Below are 27,529 nucleotides of genomic sequence, written 5' to 3'. Positions count from 1 at the left end.
GCACTGAAAAAAACACTTCTGGTTTCTCACCTGTTTTAGTCTGCAGGGGATTTCAGTTGCTGTCCCTGGAGCTAAGCCTAGGTAACAGTTACGTGGGCATTGCCTCTGGATGGAATTCACCCATCCTATGACAGAAGATCCAAATATATCTTGCCTAGAAGTGACATGTCAACAAAACTAGCTCAGGCACGAAGGTATTATAGGTGGGTGACAGGAATCTCACCACTGTCTTGACAATAAGATAAGTCCACAAGACCAAAATGCCACTCCTGAGTGATTTGTGTTCAGATGTTGCTCTTAGATTTCACTTCAGTTTCCCACTTTCTTGATAATCCTCACATACCTCTTTTGCTTCATCTGTAGTGTGAATTATGGAAAGCCGTTTTGTGCTTCATCCTGTATATGGGTTTGTTAACAGACAGTTTCTGCACAAATAGTCCCTAACAGAAAGAGGAACAGAGAAGCCAAGTTAGTGGAAGTTAATATAGTTAATATAGTCTGGTAAATAAAACTATCCCACAAATGTACCAACTCTTGGTCATCACTATTATTGTTTGACCAGAAAATACTTCTTTTCTTGTCTTCTCCATTGTGAGAGAATTGGGAGAACCTCCTTCACTGAGCAGGTTGAAAAATGGAAACATGAAGAGGAAGACAGAAACTCCTGTTCTTCCACTGTCCCCTGCCTTGGCAAACCAGGATATGTCTAGTTCCAGCAGCCTCACCTGCACTTCAGCAAGTGTCTAATAGTGACCAAGTATCTTGCTTAGTCTGCTTTTTTCAAGCTGTCTCCATCTCAGCACTCAGAGTTTTCATGAAAAAAAGCAACACCTTTTTTTTTTTTTTTTTTAGCAGCATTGATCCATGGTACACCCTGCAAATGAGTCATTATTTAATGGTGTGAAATATGTGAAGTATTTAGGAACTTAGCAATACCCTTCAGTTGTTTGGGAGAATAATTGAAAAAGGAAACCACTGAGTCCAAACCTGGAGCAAGACATGGATTGCAGTGGGATTTCTGTAATTCTTGCAGCCAACCTCTAACACGAAGGTCATACCCCAGCAGTGCAAGAGCTGCCAGAGCGCCTTGGGATTTTCACTCTGGCACAGCTGCGACGCAAAGCCCAGCTCTAATCACACACCAGATGGTTCCTTTATGTAAAGAGATGACTTAAGAGTTGCCAAGCTATTCACCCTTTCTGTAAATAAAGGTTTCAGTAGGAATCAAGAAACTGGCAAAGCTGCAAATTTCCTGCCTGTGTCTGTGCTTGTTCTTTAGCCTTTCTTGCTAACGGTGGTGCCAGTGTATTTTTAGGGCATGATAATAAAAAGATAAGATGGTCTGCATCTGACTTGGCTGCAGCCTGCATAAACCAGTCATATTGAAACTGTGCCACCACTGCTCTGGTCAACTGTGTGTTACTGATGGCCCCAAAGTAGCTGACCTGGCAACTGAGCTGGAGCCAAGACTTTTCAATCCCCTTTCTTTTCCTACTCAGGGTGGCTTTGCTGCTGCAGAGGTGGAAGCTTAGAGCAAAGAGGAAAGAAAAGGGTGATGAGAGTCTGGTTTCTGGATGCAAAGGCCAAGTGGCTGGGTTTCCCAAGCAGTGGGACCACCCCCATAAGGCTGGCCCAGGATTAGGGGCACATATCCGTCCCATAGCAGGGATTGCAGCTCAGACACAGAAATCCTTTTAAGCTGGGGCAGTTCCCTTGCAGAGATATGCAAAGAGGCATCTGCAGTCTCAGTACACCCCTCAGCTGGTGTTTAACACTCCTCTGCTAGGAAAATAGAAATATTTTGTTTAAAGAGGGAGATGGGGTGGGAGGTTGGAGGATTGGGACCAGGGTTGATGGGAAAAAATTACTTATGTCAGTGTTTTCTTCCCTAATTTCTTTTGCCAACAATGGCAGCTAAGGCTTTACTCTGTTCTTCTCACAGAGCTTCACTTTCTTTTTTTCCCACAGATTGACAGCACTCTAGGAGAGGAAAGCTTCCACCCAGATATGCAAAGGCAGAAGCGAAATGGTACGTGCACAAATGTGTGGTAACAGAGCAGGTTTCTTGTAAACTGAGGGTGAAATCACTGTTAGGGACAGCATCTACTGATGGACTGAACTGGGAACATCAAGGGGGAGGTGTTATTGTGCTCTAACCCCAACAAAGCACCACAGTGCCACTCACTCACTCTCCCTCAATGGGATGTGGAGCAGAATCAGAAGGATAAAGTGAGAAAAACCATGGGTTGAAATAATGACAGTTTGCTCAGTAAAGCAAAAGAAGGATTCATTTGCTACTTCCCATTTTCGGGCCGGTTTTCAGTCATCTCCAGGAAAGCAGAACTCTCCAGGTCCCTCTGGATGGCATCCCTATGATGACATACATCAGCACAGCTTCTATGCTAGTTGAAATACCAGTGTAGAAAACACCCTCCCCAATCTTCTTAGTAGGACAGGGGCCACAGGATAATCCTGTATCGCCTCAGTCTGTGGCTGACAGCCCATCCACTTATTGACTCAAAGGAGAGAAGGGATGAGACAGTTTTTCTCTGTATATATTATGCCACTTATATCCTTTTCCTATTGCTCTGAGACCAAAGAAACCTGGCTTTTCTCAAACAAGCAGCAGATAAAACAGGGGCAGAGTGTCTTCTGAGGGGGAAGCAAGAAGATTTCCCAAGCAGAATGCCACCAAAGTTACCATTAAATAGCAACAAAGAGCCCAAATGCCAAATCAGTTTGTGATTTACCTTTAAATACAGCAGTAATATTGCAGTGTCATTCTATTTCTCTTTCAGAATACATTTTTGACGTTCCCCTTCCAGAGTACACAGTTGACATTGAAGTAAGCCTTACAGATTCATCTTACCTGCAGCCAATTAAAGAGTATTTTAAAAATCTTACACTTCCAACAAACATTTCAAATATACAAACGACAGTTTCAAGCATCCACATTACAACAGGTGGGTTGGTTATTGATTTTAATATTCTGGATGATGTGTTATTTTGTCAGTATTTCATGCCTCCCAATTCTACCACCCGGCCCACTTAGAAAATCGGCAAAACTGAACCATCTCTGCTGCCTGCTGAAAGACCCAGCTAGAGTGAAGCTCTAACCCGCAACAACGTTTTGTTATCTGTGTCTTACCACTGCTCTTTAGATAATGTTGGCATTAGGAGTAGCTCTGAGTGCTTTTCTTTTCCTAAGGAAGGGACAAAGCCGGAGGAAGCCTGAGCCAAAGGATCCTGCTCCAGTTTGGCTAACAAGCAGTCTGAGTTACTTTCAAGTTTCAGGAAGCTGGGACAGCGGTTATCAGACTGTTTACTTCCCTCCTCCTGTATTTGGGACGTAAATCGCTGTAAGAGGCTGTACCCTGACCCTGACAGAGACAGGCTGCATGAGAGGCAGTCTTTTCCTGTATAACTCACTTAACTTATTCTTATAGGGCATGATATCAGGCAGGTCTCATTACATAAACTGGGGTTGTGCAACATCGTATCTGAGTAACTAGTGCAAACACACCAAGCATTTACAACAGTAGAGGGGATTGGGTACCTCCTTATCACTGGCCCATAAAGCAGTGAAAGGAAGTGTTTAGCAGTTCCCAAAACAGCATGCAAATGGATCTTTTAAAGGCCTTCTAGGTCACATGCAGTGTGTAAAAATAATTTTGTTAATATCCTACTTTGCAAATGACATATTAGGAGCAGAAAAAGTTGCAGTCAAGTTGGGATTTTTTTGTTGGTTGGTTTCTTTTTTTGAGTGCTTTAAAGCACTTTGTGATAATGTTACCTGCTGTCACAAAGCATCTGTCAGGACATAGTCAGAACAACACAACAGCCTGGACTCTGAATGACCTTGCTCTTACAATCTTTAAAAGCTGATATATTTGCTTTTCCCCCAAGTAACACAGAAATATCCAATCTGAAAAGTATCACAGGGCCCTGGCCAGTATGCCAGGCAAATTTTTAGGATCAGGCTTCACATTTCCATTCAGTTACTTAAAAATAATTGATCAGGCTTATCACTGTATCAGTGTGGTTCCCATTTCTGTTTAGTGATTTGCAACTAGTAGAGTAAGATTTGCAAGTCTTCTGGTCATCCTGTTTGCATCATTCAAGTGAACTCCCAGGAAGGGCAACATTTAATTGGGACCATCATCATGAAGATACAGGAAAGTAAATACTTATCACCGTTCTCATGGTATTTCTCTGTCTGTCTGTCTGTCTGACAGTCTGTCTCCCCAGTGGTGAGAAGAGCAGCTGTTGTTCCTGTGAAAAGGGATATGCCTGGCCGAGCCGGGTGTGCAGTGACATAATACCCTGCCCTTCTCTCAGCCTGGAACCTGCCCTGCCCTGTGGCTACATGCAGAAAATGCCTTTCTACGGACCTTACTGTGAGCCCCAGACTGAAGGTAAGGGGACACAGAGCTGAACTCCATCACTGTGCAACTCATATACTGGTTAGAAGTCAGAATAGTGCCAAAAGGTGGGAAAAAACAGCATGTCAGGACTCAGCTGACTACCACATTGTCTGTGAATGTGGAAATTCTGTAGAGATGGTCTAGAGCTCTTCTTGTGATAGGGGCCCACCTTGACCCAAATTACTTGCAGATATTTAGTGCCATTTGGAGCCCCAGCTCCTGGAGTCACTCACATGCCTCTTTGTGACTCTCTGCTTTTGCTGAGCAAAGAAAGTTTCATCTCATCAGATTTTCACACATGTGACCAAAGTGTGCCATAGTCCTCAAGAGAAGAGAAGGAACTAAAAAGCCCAGCACGTCTTTGGTTTTATTTCATGACTCCCATGACAAAGTGCCCAGGAGTTTCTAGGAACCTGACTGATGACTGGTGACAAAAGGATGGACACTTAGGCCTGACAACACTGGGGTGGAGCACTAATTGTTGTCCCAGCTATCCAAGACAAACACCCATGAGGCTTGGCTTCTTATTTGTGATGGAGCAGCATGCAGAGATACCCAGAGGCAGCACTAGATGTGGAAGCAGTCCAGTACTGTCAGCATGCCCATTCTAATCAACTCTGCTTAGAGGGAATGCTTTTATCACCAGGCAGTCCCATATCCATATTGCCACAGTATTTCCAGGACTAGAGGTAATACCTGTTTCATGTAGAGGTTGCATACCCCTTAGAAGTCCAGGCCCCTGGATCCAGAGCTCCTTCACACGTGGTATGGACGTGTCCTTAAATGAACCCAGCATAGAAAATTCCAGTATCTCTCTAAGCATTTTATATAATTTTGTGCTCACTGATGAGTCCCCACCTAGAATATTACCCTCCCAAAGCACTGGGGATTTTTCCATTCATTGCAGGGAAACATAGGTGGAGATTCATCCTGTGTACCTTACATTATGTGAAAGTTAAGTCTCTGATCAAAGTTATTCATCCATATAACATCATCATATCTAGAGCAATGTAGGAATTCAACCATTGCAGGAAAGCTATCACCTTCTGGATGTTTCATCTTCTAAAGATGTCTACAGCTTTGCATCAACTGGAAAGGGAGTCTAGGTATCTAGCAGATGGCAAGCACCTAAATTAGAAATAGAAAATTAGAAGAATCACAACTTTCTTATTATACAGATGAATCTTGGCAAGTTGTCATTATTTTAAACTGAAAGGGGGTAGATTTAGATTAAATTTAAAAGGAAAATTTTTAAGATCGGTGTGATGAGACACTGGAGCAGGTTGCCCAGAAAAGTTGTGGATGCCCCATCCCTTGAAGTGTTCAAGGCCAGGCTGGTGAGTTGGACTTGATGATCTTGGAAGGTCCCTTCCAACCCAAATCATTATATGATCCTAAGATTATTAAGTTAGAAGAAAAGGCTAAGAAATCACTTTGTAAGCATTGCTTTTATTATTTTACCTTTATTTCACTGTCTTTCCTTACAGACTCATGTGGTATGGGAGAGCCCATTGTAATGTATATGTCAGTCAGACTTGACATAGACTTTCTGGATGATCTCAGGGATTCTTCCTCTGTATTATACCAGAAATACAAAGCTGACCTTGAAAAAGCGGTAAGGACTTTAGTTTTTCATCTCTGAAGGTAGAGAGCCCTCTAAGAAATACGGCGTTTACCCTAAGTGTCTGGGATATAGGGTCACTGTCTGTGTGGGGAGGTGGGAAGTGCGCACCAGTGGGAGATACAAGGTGGGCCAAAACTGACTGCATTGAAAGGAATAACAGTATTCCCATTGGTTTTAATGCACTGGCCAACCAGGAAGTATTCAGGGATCTTTTCTATCTAAAGCATGAAAAAAAAAAAACCCACAATATTTGTCCTAGCTTAAATCCATGGGAACACACATGGATTGAATCCATCAACAGATATTTACCCCATGACAGTGGTGAGAGCACCAGGCCCATTCTATGAGATGTGCTACGTGCCCATACTCACATCAGTCTTGTATGGAAGGTTTCCTATTTTAAGCACATTGGAGTAATACACAGAGCACTTACCTCGTGTCATATGTCTTTGTTTACAGTTTAATGCAAGCTACAGGTGTTTACCAGGCTTTGTATCGGCAACAGTAACTGGTTTCAGGTAAGTAAATGGTTTCATTTTTTCCTGAAGACATAACCTTTCTGTCCAGAAATCTTTCTGTCTCAAGGAGACACAAGTTAGCAAAGGCTACATTCACTCTGGCTGGAACCCATTCCCACTATACACAGACTGAATAAGAGTATAAATGTTGAAAAGGAAAGCCCTGCTATGAGCATGGAAATAGGGTAAAATTCGTCACTTTGCAGAAGTCCAAGAAACATAATCATTCTCCATCTGGTTCAAAGCCTTTTATGGGAAAAACTGAGTTCCACCCAAAAGGGGAAAAGGATGCGAGTAATCCTCACATCATTTCCTAGGTCATGAGGAAGATGAATTAGTACATTGACTCTGGATGCAACACTGGATAAAAGAGATATTACTTGTGTCCACAGATATTTAAATGCAGCTGCATTTTAGGTTTTCTAAGGGAAGTTTACTAGAAATATACACCAGACGAGAAAGACATCACATAAGGGTGTTTGTTCTTAGGAAAAAGCTGTAGCACAACCTTCTTGTATATCAGAGCAAGTCTTGAGTCCCAACAGGAGCCTTCACAGGTGAGCCCAGTGAAGCCTTCTCAGCCATACAAGATGGGTCACCACAAATAGAAAACCAGTAATAGACAAGGATATTTGATTCTGATGCTTTTCTCATTCTTATATCTGTTTAGTCCTGGAAGTGTTTTTGTGAAATATGAAGTAAAAGCAGGACCAGCAAGCGCCAATCAGATTGATAAATCCAACAAAGCTGTACTACAAGTTCTAGAACCATTCTACCAGCCCAAACCATCTACCTTCACAACAGAAGTGCCTTGTAAGTTAAAGCTCTCTCGGTACTTTCCTTCAACTTCTACTTTAGTATTTTTAGCCTTAATCAAGCTTCCTTATACTGTTGATTATTTGGTACACAGCCTTCAAAACTATTTATTTCTCTGGCTGTTTCTCTTTACCCTTTGTCATCAAAACTTAGGACTTTCATGAGAGGACCACGCATGCAGTACCTTCCATGAAAAACCAAAGCCTTCCAGTTATTCCACTGGACTTGATCATAGAAGTCTTTTCCAGCCTGAACTATTCGATGATCCCTGATGCCGTGTCTCTGAAAGGGAGAGAGACTGAACACCCCTAAGCTCACCTGAAGAACTGAGACAGCTCTTAGCATGTCAGGCTGCCAGCACTTCCCTAGAGCAAAATCAAAACCTCTTGCAGTTTGCATGAGAACACATTGCCCTTGGCTTCCTTGGCACATTTTCCATGCTGCTGCTGGACAGTGTGTTACAATTCAGTTGCCTTATCAAGTGTTCCAGAGGTGCTGTAGTCTCAGAGTGCTGGAATGTCTGTCTGAGAGGATTACTTCAACCTGGTTGCTTCTCCTCTTGGTTTATCTACTTAGAAAGCAGTGGCGGTGATATTTCTAGCTCTCTGCATGAAACCTGCTGGGATCTTTAGCTGAAAAAGACAGTAAAAGAATATATAGAGGGAAAATCTCAAGGCTTGTATCAGAGGTAGTACCCTGCAACTGTTGCTGGGTGCGTATTAGTTGTGAAGCACCTGGGAACCCCCTAAGATAAAAGACACCACATAGTCTTGAGATGAAATTACAGTAATGCAGAATGTTTCTCTCTGTTTCCCCAGATCGTGTAAACTTCAAAGCGGAACCTTTGAACATTTTTGAAGGGGATACAGTAACACTGACTTGTGAGATAAATTCAACGTTTCACAGTGCGACCTGGTATCACTTTGATCAGATCATCTCAACCAGCTTCCGGCATTCGATAGAGACAATCGTAGGAACCAGAAGGTCGATTCTTAAAATCACCAATGTTACGATGGAGGATTCTGGTATGATTTTATATCATTAAAACAGCAGCTGTAACCTCTAGTTATTGTGGCAGTTTTGGGCACCACAGTATAAGGAAGATATTAGGACATTAGAGAGGGTCCAAAGGAGGGCAATGAAGATGCTGAAGGGCCTTGAGGGGAAGCTGTGTGAGGAGCAGCTGAGGGCACTTGGTTTGTTCAGCTGGAGAAGAGGAGACTGAGGGGAGAGCTCATTGCAGTTACAACTTCCTGGTGACGGGAAGCAGAGGGACAGGTATCGATCTCTTCACTCTCATGACCAGTGGCAGCACTGGAGGAAAAGTGATGAAGCTGAATCAGGGGAGGTTTAGGTTGGATATAAGGAAAAGCTCCTTCACCCAGGGGGTGGTTGAGCACTGGAACAGGCTCCCCAGGGAAGTGCTCACAACACCAAACTTGACAGAGTTCAAGAAGTGTTTGGACAACACTCTCAAGCACGTGATTCCTGGGGATGGTCCTGCTCAGGGCCAGGAGCTGGACTCAGTGATCCTGATAGGTCTCTTCTGCTCAGGACGTTCTATGATAAATACTCTGCTCTCTTTGGCAGTACCTTCTGAGCAGCTAAGAGCCTACGTTCCAAGGCCAGTTCTAGTGGAGTCCACCCTGGGCACTTAATCTCTCACCCCTTTTGTGTAGGAAACTTTTGCATAGTCTACATTCTTACCATGACATATTGATGCCAGAAGGACTCTGGGCAATATACAGGTCCCAAAAGCACCAAGTCCACAAGATTTAAACTATTTCAGTCCCAGCACACTGGTCTCTTTTCAAGTACCCCTCAACATTACCCCTCTTAATCTGGATGTATATGGCACCAGAAGTCTGCAGAAAACATCCTGCAGGTGACCTGAGGGTACATGTTGATCAGCAAGTAGCAAAGCCACTGCAGAGCAGGGAGATGTGAAAACTAGATATGGAAGTAGATCCTAATTCCAAATATAGAGGCAAAACCAAAAAAACTGTTCTCAATGCTAAGACACTGTCTATGCTTTACAGGTTCCTATAAATGCACTTTCACAAATGCCAGTCAGTCTTACAGATTGAAGGCCACAGAAACAATATTTGTCTCTCCACTACGTATTACTCCAAATGTAAAGGAGATGGAAGTTATATGTAACAGTCCTGAAACGCAGAAGAACAGCCCTCAGCTGTCCTGTTGCATTGACAGACACTTACCATCACTTAATGCTTCCTGGAAAGTAAATGGAACAATCAATATTACAGGTAAGATTAACAAAAGGCTGTCTTTCACCTGCTAGGTTTGTTTGTGGTTTAAAGATCTCCTCCTAACTAGCTACCACAGAGTCGTAGGATAAATACAGGGTATGCTCCAAACATCTGGCAGGAGGAAGTACAAGCTCCATATGTGCTGTGCAGGTGCCAGTGGGGTTCTGGGTGTCTCCACGCACTGTGCAGACATTGATGCCTTAAACTGTGACATCCTGGATGGACACAGCTGCCTGGACCAACATCACACCAACTGCTTCTAAAAAGCTTATTTCTGCATTGTCTAATTTTGGGAGAAAGGATGGGTGCATCACTCTCTACTACTACCTCCAGAATCACCTGTGGGGTACAAAGAGCTTCTGTGTTCCACATACCACGATTTAGCAATGATTTAGAGAGGCAGGTGCTTTGAAACAGCTGCAGCACAGCTAAATACTGAGAGCACAGTTCCCCTCTTCACCTGTAGCTGTGATTCAGCACATACCAGTTGTGTCAGTGGCAATCCATAAGGCATTGCTTCTAATATAAAGAGTTAATAAAGGACCAGGTAAACGTGCCACGAAGAGTTACAAAATGACACGAACAGGAATGCTCATAAATGTCTACTGAACCATCATCCTAAATGGTCCGTTGCCCTCACAATATTTTATGTGTATAAATTAGGTGTTTATTGTTAACTTTTTGCTATAAATAAAATTTAGCAGAAAGTAGGACAGCAAAATCAGATAAAACCTTCAAAGCTCATGCACACAGTCATTTCCACAGAGAACAGGTACAGCAGTGCTTGCAGAGAGGGAGAGGGGGATCCTGGCCTTCTGCAATGAGCTGTTTTGCTCTTAATTCCCTGGTTCAGGCTTTCCCTCAGGAACTCTGCTGTGCTTTCGTGCCAGATGCACTGTCAGCTGCAGCACAGGACAGCTTTACTGCTTCCAGCTAAACCATCACTCTTCAGATTTAAAGTCAAATGACTGTCAAGTACCTACAAATTTTTATTTCAAAATTAGATGATGTTAACATCTGCAGTATTTACTCCTGGTTTACTTACCTTTACTCATCCTAAATATCACAGATAATGAGGTTCTGCCCTTTGTTTTGCCTTACCCTGGGATTTCCAAGCAATGCTGTTGCTCTCTGACTGGTTTTGGCAGTAGGTGCCCAGCTCTGTGCTGAGATTCATCTTCAGGCACTTGGAAAAACACTTTGAGTGTTGCCAGAATAAAAGATGTGAATGAAGCTCAGCAACGAGGAGTTAAAAGTGCCATGCTTTTAATTACATACAAGCCCCTAAGGGTTTCTTTACCTAGAGTGATTGCTTCTAATTTCCAGAGGTGGTTTTGGACATCTATAACCCTTCAAGGGGTGTTTATTTCTCTCTAGGAGTCTCCAGTTTGGGTGGAAACTGCACTGAATACGAGCTCAAAATCGAGGAGTCGCTGTGCCCACCTGAGAAGTCAGGTACAGTGACAACATATACGTGTGAGCTGCAGACTCAACACGGAGCCAGGGCCAGTCAAACCATCAGAGTGAGGTACCTCTGGAAAGGTGAGAGTCCGGTGGCTGTGACAGACCAGCAGCTCTTTAACATGTGGATGGCCTCTGTGGCACATGGCATTTGCAAGAAAATGGTTAGAAGTGACTCTCAGTAATGTGACTTTTGTCTTGTGTTGTTGTCTCAGCCCATGTAACAATATCTTCAAGCACAAACTCACCAGTTCCCGAGGGATATCCGTTCAATCTAACGTGCGAAAGTGATGCGAGCAGTTGTGACAGTATCAGTTGGAAAATCCAGTCTGGAAGTGACACAAAAACAGTGGCCTGTGATATGTGCATCAAAAATAGCAAATTCCCAGCCACATCTGTGCTCACAGTGAGGTCTGCCACACAGGACTGGAGCGGTGAGTGAATATGCTGTTGGCTACAAAGGCAATGAAACCTCTGTGCCAGATCATTTTCAGCATCCCTAGCCCTGCAAATCAGTGTGGAGGCCACAGTAAATGAAAACCCCACAATTAAAACTATAAGTGCTGGAGGACAGCAGGGCGTGATGCTGCCAACAGTGCTGGACTTGTTCAGCATTAGGGCTCATCACCATGCAAAACCTCAGGAGCACTTCTGTCGACTGAAACACGTTTTCTTTGTATCACTTCTTTTAGGCACCCACATCTGCACAATCTCCCGGCAAAACTTGGAGAGCTCTGCCAATATGACCATCGAGGTTATTTCCTTGCCCCTGAAGCAGAACATCCTGATAGACCCCATTGCAGCATCGATACCTTGTGGAAAGCCACAAGCCCTCGAGTGCTGCATAAGTGCAAACACCACGGAAGATTTCTCTGTTACATTTGTGATTGGACAAAATGGATTTCCAGCTGGTAAGATGCAATAAACTTGCAGAATCATTAGTTTCACTATATGTCATAACCCAGTCTCTGGGTTTTTTTGTTTTCAGTTAGGTCTGTGCAAGCAATTCATACTTACTGCTTTTATGACAACCCACAAGTACTCCTGAGGGTGTAAAAAAAGGGAAATGGACATTTTTTTAGGATGGTTGGCATGCCTGAGGAACATGGCTGGGATTAATAGAAGAGCAACTGAAACCACTGCTGTAGTGATAAATACATAATGGATAAACTCAATGTTTGGCTTGACTTGGCAGGCAGGGAGAAATGGGAATTCTTACCCTTGTTCAAATTAGAAATTGCTGAAATCCATTTGTTTGCTTTTATCTTTGCCACTTTTTTTGAATGGAGTATTGAGAACATGTTACTTTAGAAAATCTACTAATTCACAACAAATGTAGACTAATCTATTGAATGCAATTCAAAGAACTGTTTTCTTTGAGGATAAAGGTAACATGTCTTTAACAGCACAAAAGCCCAAGTTTCTACATCTTAAAATTTAGGGCAATTCTGCAACTTCACTGACGTATTTTTATATACCATAAGTTTTCGAATGAGTGGGTTTTTATATACTAGAAGTTTTCAAGTGAGTTACAAAACAGTTAATTTTAAAAAAATCAGAAAACAACATGCAGGAGTACAAAAACAACAGGCTGAAGAGTAAAGTGGGTAGAGACTGAGGAGTCCTTTGGTAGCTAAGAAAAAACTCAAGATCTTCTTGGAAGAAACTGCAGCCAGGTGCCCTTAGGCACAGGTACTGAAAAGCAATGGGTACAGATCCTGAGTTCGAAAGGGCCAAAAAGTATCCTAGCCTAAATGAAACGCCTGTGGTAGAGGCAGGAAGAATATTCTCCAAAATTATTTCCAAAACAAATTTTGGTTCCTGAACAGTTAAAAGGGTTTGGGAAGGATTTGGTCATGCACCAGTAAGAGGAAATATATTGATCATGCAGCAGCTTCCATTTATTCAGTAGGGAGTTAGAGATTAATGTACAGAGAGGGAGCTTTTTCACAAAGGAATTTTTTTGGTAGGACCCACAGAAAAGAAAGTTTTGCTGAAGCTTTCTGCTGTTTTCAGCTGATTGACCCCAAATCTGTGTTAACATGTCTTCATCCATCCATACAGGGAAAGAGAAAAAAGGAAATTTGTTTTGCTACACGTACAGTTACACAGGAAGTGACTGTAGCAAAGAGAAAGAGCTCACGGCATATTGCAAGTTTAAAAACAGCAAGTTTGAAAATCGACAGGGAGTTGACAGTGAACATATCAGACTGCACCTGATACCTGGTAAGGAAAAAGTTACTATTTATAGCTGTTAAATTGGTGGTCCCATTGTCTTGGTTAAATCAGATGCCACAAATTCATCATCACTGACATCTTACAGGAACAGTTTTTGTTAGCTAAGAATTTTTGTCTTTTTTTTTTTTTTTTTAATGGGAAATTTTTACATACGAAGGAAAACATCAGTTTTGATGTAATTTAAAAAAAAATAAATAGACAAGGTGTTCTGTCTTCGCTGTATTTGTCAGTGATCCCAGTACGTTCAAAGCAGCAATAGTTTAGTCATCTTCTGTCCCTACTTCCTTCTGGTGCAGGCTGCACCACCCAGTATCATCCTGTGTTGAAATGCGGTCATGCATCTCCCAGCTTGCACCAACAATTTATCAAAGATCAAAGGTTTTGGAGTCTCAGGAAGAAGTCATCTGGCTCAAGAGGTCATCCTGTGGGAGAGCATATCCACTTGGATCACAAGAAGGACAACCTCCATGAGATGCTGAAGGGACCAGGGCAGACCCAGCTTCCAGTCAGCTCTGTGGGGAATGTTCAATAATTAGAATTCAGCATCACTAAAACCATCTTCGATGTTTAGTTCTGACAAGAGTTTGGATATTTCAGCTTTTTATTCTAAATTGGAAAGAAAGTAATGTTGGCCATTCCTATAAGGCAGAAATTTTGGTTTTTCCGCAGTAGTGGTGCCTACAGTTGAATCAGTGTATCTGCCAGATTTCACTCCCCTGGGGCAATAAATATGCAGACACTTTAATTACTTTAATCAGCATACACTGATATGACTAACCCAATCAAAGCCAATTAGCAGGACTCACTGTTCATCAAAAAGGTGTTGAGGCCTCACTACTGAGGTCTTAATGAATTTCCTATTAGTGCTACAGCAGCACTGAGTCCCTTAGCAGAACAAACTTTGTATGAATTATTGTTCACTTAGTGGTCAATATAATATCACTCCACCTCTGTTCAACCCTGTGATCTAACAGATAAATCCTAAAACTTTGGATATTGGTTTGTTGATTTGATCCAGTACTGAAAAACAGGAGCTTTATTAGTTATCTTTTTAATTTCATTATTCATAAAAAAATTGGGAATGCAAGACATCTACATCCTGAAAGGTTGTAATTAATGAAGAGAGGTAGCTGAAATCATGATTTAAAGACCTCTGAACTTCAGGAAGTCACAGGTTTTATGGGGTTAATTTATTAATCTCTCTGCTTCTTGTTTTCTACCTCTATGACAGACAAGCAAGTTTCCTGCTCAGACAGATTAGGCACTGGACTAGAAAGGGGAACATTGATAAAGCCATGCCGTGAGTTAGATAATCCAGATGGTTTTACCCGAGGCAGTACAACTTACAAGTGCATCAACAACTCATGGAAGGTCGCGAGGAACGACTGCCTGTCTGTATCAATAAACAACATGCTGAGTAGAGCCGAGGTAACATCTGTGAGTTTTCTAGAGGTTGGGGTGGAGAGGTGGTGGGGGGAGAAGAAAGAGCAAAAATTTTTGTTGCCTGAGTTTTGCTTATCATAATCTAAAATATATTAAGCATTAAAAACTTTCTTTTAAAAGCTGGAGAATGTTTGGCTATATCTACACAAGTCAGTGGAAGAGGCAAGGTCCCCTCCTCTGGCCTAGAGGCCATGTGGCACTGCATGGCTGATATCCACACACATGAATGCTCTGTCTCCCAGGCAAGGTGACCTTGTTCGTAGCATCCATAAGGAGCAGTTGCTGGCCTGGAGTGTTCCCTGAGCTGTGCTCAGGGACTGCCTCGATGGACACTGTTTGGCACAAGCCCAGACCAAGCTGCACACCAACTACTCCAGGCTACTGCCCAACCTCAGCCCCAGGCCCTGTTTATAATGCCAACTCCCCTGGTCAGTTCACTTTATGGACAGGTGCCAGACTTCTGTTTTCAGCCTTGGTATCCTACTGTAGTGCTCTTTATTTCATCCAGAGTTACCTTTCTCTTAGTGAGGCTAGAGAGGCAAATTTCCCATGTGTGATGTACTGTTATCTTCTGTTCCAGTCCTTGGTCAACAGCCCCGAGTCAAAAGCAAAACTACCTAACTACCTTGCAGAGCTTAAGGAACAGATTGGAAAGGAGATAAACACAATAAACAGTTCTCCTGCAAACTTAGGTGCAATCGTTTCCATCCTGGATATGGTCTCCTCTATCCCAGCAGATGCAGACGAGCTCACTATTCAGGTAAGGTTTTATTTTAAGCCTTACCTACACCTATCAAGCCATTTGGCCCCTTTTGTCACAGGGGATGACATTCTTTTTGAAGAAGTTTCACAGTTAGTTAGGATCAGGAGCAGGAAAGGAAGGGAATGGGGTGAAAGATACAGAGGAATTTGTAAAAAGTCAAAATTATGAGGACAAGAAGCCTATGCATGAAAGAGAGGCTGCTGTGTGCTTAGCAACTAGAAATGTTCTAGGGACCCACAAAAGTCTCCAGCATTCTAAGACATGGTTTGGATTATATATTAAATTCCAGGAACCATGATCAAGCAAGGAAAAGAAATCGGATGTTACAACAAATGAATAACAAAAGGAATCTTAGAAATAGTTGGGAACCTTGATTGTGAGGTATAGAGGAAAAGCACCGTTCTTCTAAACAGAAAAGTGCAAAGAGACTTGATGGTTTGTAGATGGGGGACCCTACATGACAGAGACCAAGAAATCAGATAGCACAAAGGCTGAGAAAGAAGGGAAAGAATGTTGGAGAAGAAAAATACTAAGTAATATGTAAAAAGGAATAGTCATTAACATTTGGAAACCTTAATTTGAGAACAGAGCATGCAGAAGGTTAACAACTGAAGGTTTCACATGGATTGAGCAAAATAAGAAAATGCTGGGCTTTTTCAAAAAGCGTTCTTGAACCATGCATAAATTACCATCAGAAACAACAATGATTTGTGTAGCATTTCAATAACTACATTATTCTATTGTTGTTCCAGAATTTCCTCTCCACAGTGGACTTAATTGTTGGTGATTCCACAGCTGAAGCCTGGGAAGACCTGAATAAAGAGAAGACACTAAAAAGTTCTTTGTTACTGCAGTCAGTAGAAAACTTTTCCCTCCGCCTCCGACCAGTTAATAACACCATCCCTTCGGTCTCTGCAAACACTGTGCAGCTACAAGGTATAGTTATCCAAGAAAACAGCAACACAGATTATAGTAAGGGCTTCCGCAGTACAGAAAACCTCACAGTTAATGTGCTCATTGGCGAAACTGAAATTCAAACTCTAACCCAAAATTCAACCATTGTCAGTGTGATGTACTCGAAACTTGGACATATTTTGCCCCGGAATGAGTCCGAATATGTGAACGGCTTATTGATAACAACAACTGTGAGCAGCAACAGAAGCCAGAAGTTTGAGGTTAATATGACATTTGCAAAGAAAAACTTGTCTCTAAAGATGCCCAAATGTGTCTTTTGGAACTTCACACTCAACAAACGCGGTGGGGACTGGGATACTCGTGGTTGCACACCCACGGAGTTAGAAGATTATGTCATTTGCTCCTGCAGTCACTTGACATCATTCTCCATTCTGATGTCACCCGATAAATCCTCCCAGCTAATCTTTGAAGATTATATTTCCTACGTTGGCCTGGGTATTTCGATCCTGAGCTTGGTGATCTGCATTATAATTGAATCCTTGGTCTGGAAATACGTGACGAACAACACAACCTCCTACATGCGCCATATCTGTATAGTCAACATAGCTGCATCCCTCCTGATTGCTGACGTGTGGTTCATTGTCACTGCCTCCCTCAATGACCAAAACCAACAGCTGAGCAGAGATATCTGCGTCATGGCCACGTTCTTCATCCATTTATTCTACCTGTGTGTCTTCTTCTGGATGCTGAGCCTGGGCCTCATTCTTTTCTACAGACTGGTGTTCATCTTGCATAACACAAGTAAGACTGCTCAGAAAGCAGTGGCATTCTGCCTGGGATATGTGTGCCCCTTTGTCATTGCAGTCGTCACCATCGCTGTCACGCTGCCAAGGAACAATTACACCAGGAAGGATGTCTGCTGGCTCAACTGGATGGACAGCAAAGCTCTCTTGGCCTTTGTCATACCTGCCTTGATCATTGTGGCCATGAATTTGTCCATCACTGCAGTTGTTATAATAAAAATACTGAGGCCAACTATTGGGGATAGGTCAAACAGGCAGGAGAGGAACTCTTTGTTTCAAATTGGCAAAAGTGTGGCCATCTTGACTCCACTGTTAGGCCTCACCTGGGGGTTTGGCCTTGCCACCATCATCAAAAACAGTCATCGAGCTTTCCACATCCTCTTTGCTCTGCTCAACGCTTTGCAGGTGAGTTACACATATTTTTCTTTCCTCTGTGATCATTCAATATGGTGACATTATTGCAGTGCTGTGCTTGGCAGGGCATAAAAACAGCTGGGAAATGCTCAGATTTGCCTTATTCCAAAAGGGCTCTTTGGGAAACCCATTGCAGGAATTCAGCAGTATTTCATATTCTCTTCTGCTTTATCAGATGTGCCTTATAGATAAAATTGACCTAAAGATAACTTTGAACTTTGCCAGTAGCTTTGGGAAGATCTTAATTTACGAAGATCAGAAAAATAGCCCTATTATGTTCAGGTGGGCAAGCTGGAGCATCTCTGGTCTCATTTACAGTGCACCTGGCGGCATCATATTATGCTCTTGTGGGTTCAAGTATAAACAACATAAAAGTCACCAAGAATAGCTGAGCAGTGCTAATAATAAAGAGAGGAACTAACCAAAACACACACGATTGAGAGTTTTCAGTCAGTATGATTTTCACAGCAACCTATTTAGGTGGCCAGTAGGATCCCAATACATCAAGATTTCTTGAGGACAAAATAGTTATGTCTATTCTCTCTCTTTAAGAATGGCATCAAAGCTGAGTGCTTCAAACCAGACTCATTGACCTTTTACGTTGTGAACCTGCATTTTTACATTGTGAACCTGCTGTTTCATCTGGGGAGAATAGGCAGGACACAAAAGTTCCTTCTTCCAAATATATTTAGAGCAAACAAACTATCTGTGTTACTTTGTAGAGCAGATGTACACAGAATTTAAATAGGCCAGGCCTGATGAACTCCTGGTAAACATATCAGCAGCCCACTATGTGATATGAAGTTAGAAAAATGACCTCTATCAAAGAGTTCAGAGTTTAAATAGTCACCGTGGACAATGTTTGAGATAATTATGAGGTGCTGCAATTAAAGGTTGGTGTCATCAAACTGCATGTAATTATCTGTCTCCTAGGGATTATTCATTTTGGTGTTTGGGACTCTCTGGGACAAGAAGGTAAGGATTCAAACTATTTCCTAAATTATGTCAAAGTACTGTTGGAATTTGAACAGATTTTCTGTAAATACTGATTGATTGATTAATTTTTTAACAAATAGATACAAGAAGCCCTGTTGAAGAGGAATTCAACATCCAAATGGAGTTCACAGCAATCAAAGGTTAGAATCTAGACCTAAGAATGTATTTCAGTTACTGCTGAAGAGTCTAACATTCTCCAAGTGTCTCTTAAATCAAATGCACTTTATATTTTGGACTATTTATTAGAACTAGTCAGAGAAGACACTAACAACACAATTATGAACATATGCCTGGTTTTCAAAGTTCATTATTTTACCTGTAATTGGTAAAAAATGAGAAGGAAGTTGGTGGACATTTGCTCTAAATTCCACAGCAAAAAATATAAAATGTAACTGAAACTTCAGTTAGAAAACAGAAAATTTCTGTGGCTCAATTACTTTTTCACAATGTGAGAGAAATGCAAAGGGGACTTCTTGGGTAAGATCTTCACCTATGAGCAGGAGAGGATGGAGTTACTGCAACTTGAACTCATGAGACAAGGAGACAGGTTAGGCTCCTCTTTTTTCTGGGAAGAGAAAACGGGAGGAAGTATGAATCTTTTGTCAGATCATGTCTATGTGTTGCAAAGACTCATATTTTAATGAGCAAAAAATAGAATGTAAATGAATGTGCTTCTGGAAGAGGAGAGACTTTGGTCCCACACCCTGCAAATTCCCGAGTTTAACACAAAATATTCAGTGCCTAAAAAGAAGAATAATAAAAAAATATTGCAAATGAGGACTGGATTCTTAAAGAAGGTCCTGGAAGGCTTCTCTTCCATCCACAGTGTTTCTCTGGCCCAGTGGCTTTTGCATTCCTCCCTGCACTGAAGCACAGCTTGAACAGGCACCTGAAAATACCTCTGCTTGGGGTAGGCATTCACATTCAAGGGGGAAACCATTTCCACTACCATCTTTACCAGAAAAATAAAGTTTACACAGTGCCTTGGGAAAATAGCTGGCCACTGATGAGTGGCAAGATAAATTAGAGCAGGTTGTTTAGGACATTGTCCCATCGAGTTTTCAGTATCTCTAAAGCTGGAGAACACACTAACTCTTTTGACACAAAAAACTGTGGTGTTTTGTCACCCTCAGCATAAAAAAATACTAATTTTTTTCTTATGATTAAGGGGAATTTCTTCCATTTCAGTTTGTGCTCCAGAGGTCAAGACTCTGAGAAAAATGTTCCATAGGTGTTTGAAAAGGGTAAACCAGGGCTCAGTTGCTGGGCAGCCTTGAAGCTGGACTGTCCTGTGCCAGTCACACATTTCTCCCTTCACACCTTCCAACTTTAGCAGCTCCTCGTTCCTCTCTCCATGTGTCGTCCTTCATCACCACAGATCTCACAGCACCATAGGCCTTTCATTCCAGAATAACTAAAGGGAGACTGAGCTGTTTAAGCCACAGGAAAATGCTGGCATGGGGACAACTTGGCTGGAGGATCCTTGAATCCAACCAAGGGCAAATCTGCTTATGGCATTAAGCAACTACTACCCATTAGAAAGGATGGGGAACGATCTCCCAGAGTGAACAAAGGAGTAAAAGCACAGAATTAAAGGCTTTTACAATGAGGCTTGAGAAACTTCTCAAGCAGAATATGTCAGGCCAAACCACACAGGGAGCTCATGTTCTCAGTGACCCAGGATGTGTCTTACAGCCCAAGGAGAGGGCCGAGAGCTGAGGCTATTTACTGACATTCACCTCACAAAGAGCTCTACGGGTTGAGGAACATGTTGTACCCACAGAGTTCTTTGTTGTCCTCTTCCTGCTGATGCCAAAGGTGTCTTCATCTCCACTTCTGCACCAGAGGAGCCATATTCCCAGACACAGATCACAGAAAAGTTTCAGCCAACAGGAATAAAATACCTTTATCTGGGATTGCTGCATGAGGATGGGTAAACTGTGTATTCTGACACAGAAGTGCTTGTTTCAACTTGCACTTCTGCATTTCCCAAAGATGCTGGGATGTGTAGGAATCACAGAATGGTTTGAGTTGGAAGTGACCTTAAAGATCATCTGGTTCTAACACCCACCTCCCCCTCTCCCCTCATGGTATTAGCATCATTCTTATATGACAATAAAGCTTAATTTTATATTGGTGTCTGAACAGGGTTTATTCAGGAGAGCCTGTACAGGTATTGCTAAAGAACTAGGAAGCTGACTTAAAAGCCAGGATATTTAAGATGATGAGTATATAGGCTGAAAGGAATTAAGGAGTCCACTAAGGTTGAACTCTCAGTTCAGAAGAGCAGCACTGGATCAAAACACTCCAGCTTCCACAGGAATCACAGAATGTCTGAAGTGGTAAATTACCTCAACAGATCATCTAGTACCACCCTCCCACTCAGAGCATGGTCATCTAGAGCACAGAGCTCTGTCCAGTTGGGGTTTGAGCAGCTCCAAGGATGGAGACACCACAATCTCTCTCTGCAGCCTTTTCCTGTGCTTGACCACCCTCACAGTGAAAAAGTGTCCTCTTAAGTGGGATTTCCAGTATTTTTATTTGTTCCAATGCCTCTTGTGCTTTCACTGGGCACCAAGGAGAAAAGCCTGGCTTTGTCTTCACTCTGTTTCAGTCAGAGAACCCCCAGCATGTCCTGGTGTGTGGGTTTGTTCCTCCCCAGGGACAGGAGTACTTTGCATTTCCCTCTGCTGGACTTCATAGGGTTCCTGTCATCCCATTTCTTCAGCCTGTTGAGGTCTGATAACTAACAAATAAAACAATAGCAAAGTCTTTTGTTGAATTTTTTATATGTGATTCATTTACCTATTTCCTCTACCACCTTATGATATAGGTGACAGTACACAACACTACCTAAATTCCCCCCCATGGTACAACTAACAAACGAGGAAGGATCAAACAGAAAAAGATGTGTTTTCTGTGCCTTTTTTTTAAACACACCTTTTGGAGGAATCTAATTAAGTTCTCAAACCACTCCAGAAATTAAAAAGAAACTTCATTTTAGCAGCAAAAATTCCTTCCTTCCCATTAGGACTGCAGTGAGTTGTGTTCTAATGCCCTCTAGTGTGTCAAGTTAAATTTGCGTCAGATGATCTCAGGCTGTTGGCCGTCAAGGACAATCCCCATTCACATAAATCTTAGCTTTTCTGTTTACCTTAATGGCTGCACTGCCTCAGAGAAGGGACCAGAACCCCACACCTCCTGATGTAGCTCTGAAGCCTAAGCTGTCTTCCCTTGGCCAAAAGTTAGAGACAAGCTGTTTGTGTCGTGTAGTTCCATTTAAAGTTGATCTCCTTCATTGCCACCATAAACACGTAAATGTGTGACCTTCATGCCTCACAAACATTTATCTTGGCCCTCTGGGGGTTGCTTGCTTGTACTACTGAACAATGGTTTACTGGAACCTTTTTCTGCCTCAAATGCAGATACAGAAAAGTTCTAGGCTTTTGACAAAAACCAATTTTCTCTCTTACAGTCATCCTCCCTGATCCTGGTGACACCAATGCTTGCTATGAGCTACCCATTTTCCAGAACCTTTAACAACTTATGTGGGAAAACAGGTATGTGACAATAGACCTCCTTTTCTGAAGGGACAGACAAGGAGCTTTGCCTGTGTTCTCACTGTCAGAGTCTGTCTGTCCTGATATCTATCAGCCTGTTTGTCTCTCCATGCATCCTTAGATGGTATTTAATTTTGTAATGCAAAGAAGCTGTAGGAAGTTAACTGCAGTTCAATGCTAGCAGTATAATTGTCTGCCTCTGAAACAGGTGGCATGTTTCACCAATTCTAAAACCTACTAACTGAGCTTTGTTTTGAGCTTAATAAGATCGTGACACAGCTCATTCATCGTTCATGTACTCTTCACCGCCCTAAAACGGTATCTCTGCAAAGGCTCTCTGGCTGTCATTTTATGGACATCACCATTTCAGTTATGACTTCATTTTGCAAAAAGCATTGCTGGAAATATAATTTCATTCTTAAGTGAGTAGTCTTTGCATCCAAATATGGTCCAGAGAAGACGGAGAGATATGGTCAAAGCAGGATATGAAGGAGTCCAAGCTGACTTATCCTGGCTGTGTCACCAAATACAGTGACTTCTGTGGTTGCTGGTATTGCTGTAATCCAGGCAGTGTCAGGGCTGCAGGGCAAATCAGAGCCACCTGGGTCATCAGCACAGGGATAACTTCCCCTACTTTACACTGCCAGCACGTCCCAGGGTATCTGTCCTAATGTCCTATCACTGTGCTTGGTTTTGCAGGAAAATACAGAGTATCTTCTTCAGAGCCATCCACCTCTTCCTCTGAAAACACTTCCAAGGCATATTCTTTGCTTAACTGAAGCACTACAAATGCTAAATCACATAACCCCGAAAGGACCTCTGCCCTTTCCAAGACACACACAAAAAGTACCCGGGAGTCATGGAGAAGTGGACTGCTTCATTTTGACTAAACCATGCCTTTGGTGCATTCTTCTGGAACAATCATTTCCCGTTAATGTGTAAGGCAGGGAAGCTGTGAGAGGTGGAATTTTACATGGTCTGCCAATCTCTCAGAAGAGATGACAAAGATTTGAAGGCCTTCAGGTGCAAGAAAGGACATTGGAAGTGACGAATTCTCAGCCCTTGAGCAGGTGCTTAGCACTATGCAGTACTGAGCCATGAATTGCAGTGCTACACACAGCTGTTGTCCAGTGGTTTGGGTATTTCCCCTATCAACCCTCTGAATGATCCCAAAGGCCTGTGTAGATACACAAGTACCTCATAGCTTCTCTCCTGCCCTCGTATTGCAGTCTGGAAAGGCCACAGGGTATAGTGGTCTTCACCTTCTATTTGAGACTTTTCTGGAATCAAGAATTCCCAACTGAGAAGGTCCATTTCAGATCTTCACTTTTGGCTTAGCTAAAATGAAGACCGTGATGACTCCTGCGTGGTCTTCGTTCAGATGGAATGTACTGGAAGCCCCATGTGGTATATTTTTGAAGAAAAGGAAGCTTTATATCCTTAACAATATTTGTCCTTCCCTTGATATGTAATGTGGTAAGACAGAGATGGTTGCTGTCCTCTGCCACAGAGGGGACTGCATTTATTTAATGCATAATAGTGTTAAGTCTGCAAGGAGTGTCTTGTGTAAAGTCTGTATGTTTGGGTCTCCTCTCAGAGGAGAATCACACTTGGAGGGCTCAGAGAGTCAACTCTGCAGTGAATATAAATCACCATGTGCCAGGCAGGATGAATGGTTTGATATAAATTATTGCTCTAACACTATATTTGTGGAACCAGTTATTTCCAAACCTTTATACCTTTAAAGGCAGGATTCCTGTCTTAAGCAGAGGGCTATGAGAGAGCCTGCAAAGTATCTATAACACACACAAATGTACAAAATTTAATGTAAAATATGACAGATGGAATCATAAAGATTTAGATTTGAGGCCAATTTCAAATACTGCTGTGAGGTGGTACAGCTCCATTTGGTTGTCAGGGAATCAGGCCTATGTTTACCAATGGTGAACCTGTTCCCAGAACTTTGGGATGAATTAGGATGGGAAACTGTTCCCTTCAGTTAGAAACATATGTGGTGGTTTGGTATGAGCAGGTGGTGATGACGCAAGACAATAATCAAGCAACAATCAAATGCAATATTTATACTGAAAGTAATTGCCTTTTGCTTCAAGATGTAAATATAATACTAGAACTAGAACACATTTAGAGATGAAAATCCAGAATCTTTGAACTTCATGGTCAGTGGAAACTTGGAAATCTGACCTTTCCACATTATTCCAAGAAAAACTTGCCTTTGAGCAGCCATTTGGTCTAATTCACTCTGGAAGTAGCTTGTGCAATATTGACTTGCTGGAGAACCACTGAGTTAGAACAGGCTTTACATAAAATGTAAAGTAGATGTCCTTGTAGGCAGCACAGTCCCAGTCCCACACTGTGTCTGCCCTGGAATGCAAACATTTCATCTCTGAGATTTCACCACACCTCCCCGTTTAGCTGAGCCTGGGTCCTGCCTGTGTGTGAATGAGAGATCAGAATGTGATGCCAAAGCTGTCTGGCACCAAAGGGCCATCCTTGGGTGGCTCTTCAAAGGCCAAGTCTTTGATGAATTGTCATGGCTTTTCTAACACGGCAAATAGAAGCAGCTGAGAAATCAACTGTGCAGTCTTGGGGCCAAGGCTTCACTTGTATGCATACACAGATCAAGGTAAATTGGGAGAGAAGAAAAAGTGGGAGGGCTGAGTGAAGGAAGAAGGGAGAACACATGGCAGCAGCCATCCTTTTACCCCTTCTCCCCACTCTCAACAATACCAAATCTTTGGCATAGGCAAAAAAGGCTGTGGTCTCACCAGCAGATTCCTTCCTTCAGGAGTCTGGCATTTGTGGCAGCTGGCCCAATTCTTCCATTTGTCCTGATCAATCACATCCCCTTCCTAAAGTCAAGGCTGTCACAGGGCTCGTTCCCTCATGATTCCTGTCACTTGTGTACCTCCCCCTGCTTAACTGCAAGGCACTAAGTTACAGCATGTAGCAATGTGAACCTATCAGGTTCACATGATATCTAGAAAGGGTGGGATCTCTCCCTTACTCACCTTTATAGCATTGGATGGAGAAGAGCCACTGCCTTAGCACCTTCCTCTGATATATTCCAGCACAGGAAAAGTAGTAAAGGAGGGGATTGTGACACACAGGTCTCTGCAGCACTGACTTGCCTTCTCTCACCTTCTCTGCTTAGAATTTTTGGACTGAGACAGTTGCTGAACAACTTTTGCATTGTGCTTCAAGCTCATATTTCACCCTTCATGCCTTAAAAACTTTAGGAACCTTCGATATAAACAAGACAGAGCCCAGACCATTTTACCCACACTAATGTGAAAATAAATGTGCCCCAGACAGCTGTGTAGTTCTGATACATTTTCATTGGACCACACAGCCAATTATGCTCTGGTTCCTGATGTTTTCAAGGCTCATCAGTTTGGATGGCATCTTTATTTCTTACACTGTTCCAGGAAACATGTTTGGGAAACAGCTGCCATCTATGTTCAACTGCATGTTACCTTGTAGCAACCTCAGGTGGATGCATTAATTCCATGAGCAGAAGAAAGGAGATTAATTTCTTACAGGGTTGCTTCCTGTACTCTCCAACACCCTCCTCCTTCCAATCATGTGAGTTTCCATGGACTTCTTCAAATATCTCTGCCCCACAAGTTTAGGGCCACCCTAAAACTCTCCCCTATACCACACAGTACTTTCTGCTCTCACCCACCTTGTCACCAGCAGCTGGTAGGAAACTGGATGTGCCCTGGGGAGGGCAGAGCTGTGGAGGTGGTGCAGATCAGTCTGGGGCTCGCCAGGGCTGAGATGAGCACATTCTGCCCATCCCTCCCTCTGTGGCAACTCTAACAAGTTCTGCCCACCTTTAATACTTGTGAATTCGCAGCAAGAACTCTCTGAGGCTGTTAGTCCTCAGCAGCTGACAGGATTCAATGCTGTTGAGAAGACATGGGGCTGACAGGCAGATTCACACGTGGAGCATGGAATTGCCTTAGTACTATCCTGTTAGAAAACCAGAGTAAGGCATATGATACAATCTACACAAAAGCCAAGATAATTTCTTCTAACTTTTACCCTTTTGCAAGTTCTTCTTAGCTTTTACTTTAGGTTGCAAAATCAAAGAATCACTTCAGTTGGAAAAGACTTCTAAGATCATTGAATCCAACCATTCCCCCATCACTGCCAATCCCATCACTAAACCATGTCCCTCAGTGCCACATCTACATGTCTTTTAAATACCTCCAGGGACGGTGACCCCCCCACTTCCCTGAGCAGCCTGTTCCAGTGCTTGACAACCCTTTCAGTGAAGAAATTTTTCCCAATATCCAACCTAAACCTCCCCTGGTGCAACTTGAGGCTGTTCCCACCCATTCTATCACTTGTTACCTGGGAGAAGAGACTGATCCCACCAACTGGCTTCAACCTGCTGTCAGGGAGTGTAAAAAGTGATAAGGTTCCTGTTGAGCCTCCTTTTCTCCAGGCTGAGCTGCCCACCTGCTCCCTTAGCTGCTCCTTGTGCTCCAGACCCTTCCCTAGATCTGTTCCCCTTTTCTGGAGACACTCCATCACCTCAGTGTCTTTCTTGTTGTGAGGGGCCCAGAACTGAACCCACCCAGGTGTCTCAGCAGTGCAGCTGAGCCCCCTGGGCCTGGCTGCATGTAATACCAACCCCAGCCTAACACTCCTCTTTGCTAATTAAACTGGGGACTGGAAATCACCCCCTAGCCCCGAGGGAAGAGGATTGATCTTCTGCACCAGGGAGGAGAGCTGTGGCTGAGCACAGCTGATGGGGGGCACTGCTCCTGCCACCTTCCTTGGGCTCCCTGCCTGGGTATGTCACACCAGTCACATCCTGGGCTGTACCCCAGCTGTCTGACAGGACATCCTCTGTGGTGGAAGCCATCACAAGTTCTTCTAGCAGAGAGGGGTCAGTGTCTGGTTTGGCAGAGCGAAGACTTGGACTCTGTCTCCACAAGCAAATGGAACGGTGTCAGAGCACATGTATACTTATGGAGTGCATAGTGACAACTTGCAGTCTTATTCTTGGTGCCCCTTTACTCTAGGGACACCAAAATTACATTCAGGATAGCACTTGGCCAGGACTTGCCTGGATCCTCTCTGCCTTTGGTTTCTCTGTCTCACACATTAACTAGCAAGCTGCACCATACAATTTTATGCAAATTTATGGATCTCTTGTCTTTCATTTCATAACCCTATGTAACTTATGAGCTTGTCAACTTGGGTGGGAGACTCCCTTGACCCAAGGGAGAGTCCCTAATCCATCTAGCAGAAG

At 42.8% G+C, this 27,529-nt stretch overlaps 1 protein-coding gene across 2 annotated transcripts in view; it reads left to right on the top strand.

The window, feature by feature from the left end:
- ADGRF5 (adhesion G protein-coupled receptor F5) overlaps nt 1–23,946 on the top strand; it is a 45,931-nt gene extending 21,985 nt beyond the window's left edge. For both annotated transcript variants that reach the window (XM_027898630.1, XM_027898631.1), the window contains 19 exons: nt 1,969–2,029; nt 2,799–2,963; nt 4,236–4,415; nt 5,912–6,039; nt 6,508–6,566; nt 7,237–7,379; nt 8,201–8,407; nt 9,422–9,649; nt 11,030–11,194; nt 11,329–11,547; nt 11,806–12,024; nt 13,178–13,339; nt 14,583–14,779; nt 15,375–15,554; nt 16,310–17,680; nt 18,623–18,664; nt 18,766–18,825; nt 22,161–22,245; nt 22,945–23,946. In XM_027898630.1, the coding sequence (XP_027754431.1) occupies nt 1,969–2,029; nt 2,799–2,963; nt 4,236–4,415; nt 5,912–6,039; nt 6,508–6,566; nt 7,237–7,379; nt 8,201–8,407; nt 9,422–9,649; nt 11,030–11,194; nt 11,329–11,547; nt 11,806–12,024; nt 13,178–13,339; nt 14,583–14,779; nt 15,375–15,554; nt 16,310–17,680; nt 18,623–18,664; nt 18,766–18,825; nt 22,161–22,245; nt 22,945–23,024 (3,951 nt within the window). In that variant the 3' untranslated portion in view covers nt 23,025–23,946. The remainder of the gene's footprint in view (nt 1–1,968; nt 2,030–2,798; nt 2,964–4,235; nt 4,416–5,911; nt 6,040–6,507; nt 6,567–7,236; nt 7,380–8,200; nt 8,408–9,421; nt 9,650–11,029; nt 11,195–11,328; nt 11,548–11,805; nt 12,025–13,177; nt 13,340–14,582; nt 14,780–15,374; nt 15,555–16,309; nt 17,681–18,622; nt 18,665–18,765; nt 18,826–22,160; nt 22,246–22,944) is intronic.
- Nucleotides 23,947–27,529: the final 3,583 nt, after the last annotated feature.

This window comes from Empidonax traillii, unplaced genomic scaffold (assembly GCF_003031625.1).
Source record: "Empidonax traillii isolate 1590-97213 ecotype Southwest subspecies unplaced genomic scaffold, ASM303162v1 scaffold609:size479882, whole genome shotgun sequence".
Lineage (NCBI taxonomy): Eukaryota > Metazoa > Chordata > Aves > Passeriformes > Tyrannidae > Empidonax > Empidonax traillii.
This window is presented reverse-complemented; position numbering and strand designations above follow the sequence as displayed.